The 2,353-nt window shown below is 41.1% G+C and overlaps 1 protein-coding gene across 1 annotated transcript in view; it reads left to right on the top strand.

Annotated features, from left to right (window-relative positions):
* Positions 1-2,353, top strand: part of ldb3b (LIM domain binding 3b) — an 11,251-nt gene that overhangs the window by 4,401 nt on the left and 4,497 nt on the right. The window contains exon 4 of the mRNA XM_014007081.1: positions 1,830-1,852. Within this exon, the coding sequence (XP_013862535.1) occupies positions 1,830-1,852 (23 nt within the window). The remainder of the gene's footprint in view (positions 1-1,829; positions 1,853-2,353) is intronic.

The raw sequence follows: 2,353 nt of genomic DNA, 5'->3' as shown, positions 1-2,353 counted from the left end.
ATGTGACGGTGAAGCTGGAATTCCAAATTTTTTTCTCAGTGTTTTCTTAATTTTAAACTCTGGTATGAAAGGCATTGGCTAGTTAGCATTCCTTTGATTAATACTTTGGATTTTGTCAAAATCATTACAGACTGACGCCAGAATTCTTAAAACAATATTAAAATGAACATTAAAACCAGGCAACTTTCAGTGCAGCTCACATTCCCTCAGACTGAACAACAACAGTAAACAGTTTGCAGCAGCGACTCCCCTTGAAGGTATGGCATACTGTAACTATTAGGGGAGCCCCCACCATGGAATACATGCAGAGGGGTAACTAAGGCTGAAACCTTTGACATATCCCATCCAGGTATCGCTCTCAGCTAATGTGTTTCCCCTCTGGAGCCGAGCTGCTTCACAGTGGCAGCCAATGGGACGTCAGGTGTCAGGAAACAAACTCCAAGCAGAACACAGAGCGATGATCTCAGTCCTGCCACCTCACAGAGAACATGGACACACACACACACACACACACACACACACACACACACATGCACACGTAGGTCACAGCAGCTGTTGGACCTGGTCATGGAACTTTCCGCTCCTGTTACACACCATCATCCTGAATGCCAAACCTAAGTTAGGGCACTCCCAGTCTATAAGGACATGTCCCATGTGTGGGATGGGACATCTCCTAACAGCACCTAAAGTATCCAGAACTAGTCTGAGTTCTGCAAAATGAATTATTTTTTTTATCAAACCTGATCAAGTAAAAAAAAAAAAAAAGATAACTATTGTGTGTAGGTTGTTGCAGCCACAGAGAACACTTTGTCTCGTTTTTTGATAACCATCTTCCACAAGCTCACATCAGAGCTRTGATTGGCTTCACTGCTCTTGTGTTTCCAACACATTAATGCAGCTGAGAGGTACTTTATTGACGTCAGTTGGTTTCTGCAATATTAGAGAACAAAATAGAGAAAACTTTAAATGAGTCAGAGTTTGACCAAAGTCTATTTTTTGTATTGCTACAATATTCAACATGCTCAACGGGTTTTTTTTTTTAATGATTGCTTTGACTAACACTCAATGAACAGTACAGWAACCATGCAGCCAGTTTAACAAGCAAAACCAGTAATGATGCTGTGCCTCTTTTTATTATTAGAAGAGATCTATGTCCCTAAATCTAATATAAATTCAGCTTTAACRTCATGTGTTAGCCATGAAGCTCTACCCAGGTCACGTTGGTGATTTTAATGAGTCCTGRTGGTGCAGACAAGTTTCATGATCCAACGATGCAACATACAGTAACTCAAATATAACTGCACCAAGAAAATGTGAACATTTCACATATTTTACACATTAAAAGGACAAAGCTCAGACGATGATTCTTTGTGTTGTGTTCAGAAGTTAAGCTTGGTCAAATATAAATGATTTCTTGGGCACATTTTGTTTTGAAAGAGTATTAGAAGTTATGATATAAAGTACAGCGCGCCTGCGGTGTTACAGTACATATCTCCACTTCTGACTTAAATGGGTCTGGCGGTTTGTGCTGTTTGTGTATATTTCTGTCTGTTCTGTGCTAAATGTGTCTTTGCAACCCCCCCCCCAAACTCCCCTCCTGTGTCACATGACTGAAACCCTTCTGTTCTTGTCAGTCACTCCTCTGGATGAAACGAGAGCAGGGAAACATCAGACTGATGAGAAATGACTTCTATTCTAACCTGTACATGGGATTAAAGGATAGTTTCCTACACAACAGATACAGGATGATGTCATCAGATATGATCAGACTGTGACATTCTCTTTTCTTTTGTCTCTGTTCGTCCGTCTGTTCCGCTGATGTGTTTCAGGTTATCGCCAACACAGCTGCAACGTCAGTACTCCCGTTTTGCTTTTTTTACATTTCAGGTGCATGACGTTAACCTCTGCAGACTTACAGTTATTGTCAGTGTGCAGTGAAGTTTGATGTTAACAAAGCTGCACTTGAACCAAAAGTTTATGCTTCCTCTAATCCWGTAGTTCTTGAAGCTGGGGTTGGGACCCCACAGTGGGTCTTGAATAACCAAATGAGGGGCCTTGAGATCTTCTACCACTTATCTATAGTTGGGTTGTGGAGACAACAAGTCCAGGAAAGAAACCTAACATCCCTCTACCTGGCTAGAGAAGATATATAACCCCTGCAGCCAGGTCTGGGTCTGCCAAAAGGCTTATTCCCAGTGAGGCGTGTCCAGAGTACCTCCATAGGTGTCCCTGAACCACCCTCATCGCATTTTTAAAGGGATCCCTGATTAGTGGTAACATTAGACTTTATTTGATAAACATTTATTTTAACTGTAAAATAAAGACTGTAAAAATACTGTAGGCTGTTTAGTTT

Source organism: Austrofundulus limnaeus, unplaced genomic scaffold, assembly GCF_001266775.1.
Source record: "Austrofundulus limnaeus strain Quisiro unplaced genomic scaffold, Austrofundulus_limnaeus-1.0 Scaffold39, whole genome shotgun sequence".
NCBI lineage: Eukaryota > Metazoa > Chordata > Actinopteri > Cyprinodontiformes > Rivulidae > Austrofundulus > Austrofundulus limnaeus.
This window is presented reverse-complemented; position numbering and strand designations above follow the sequence as displayed.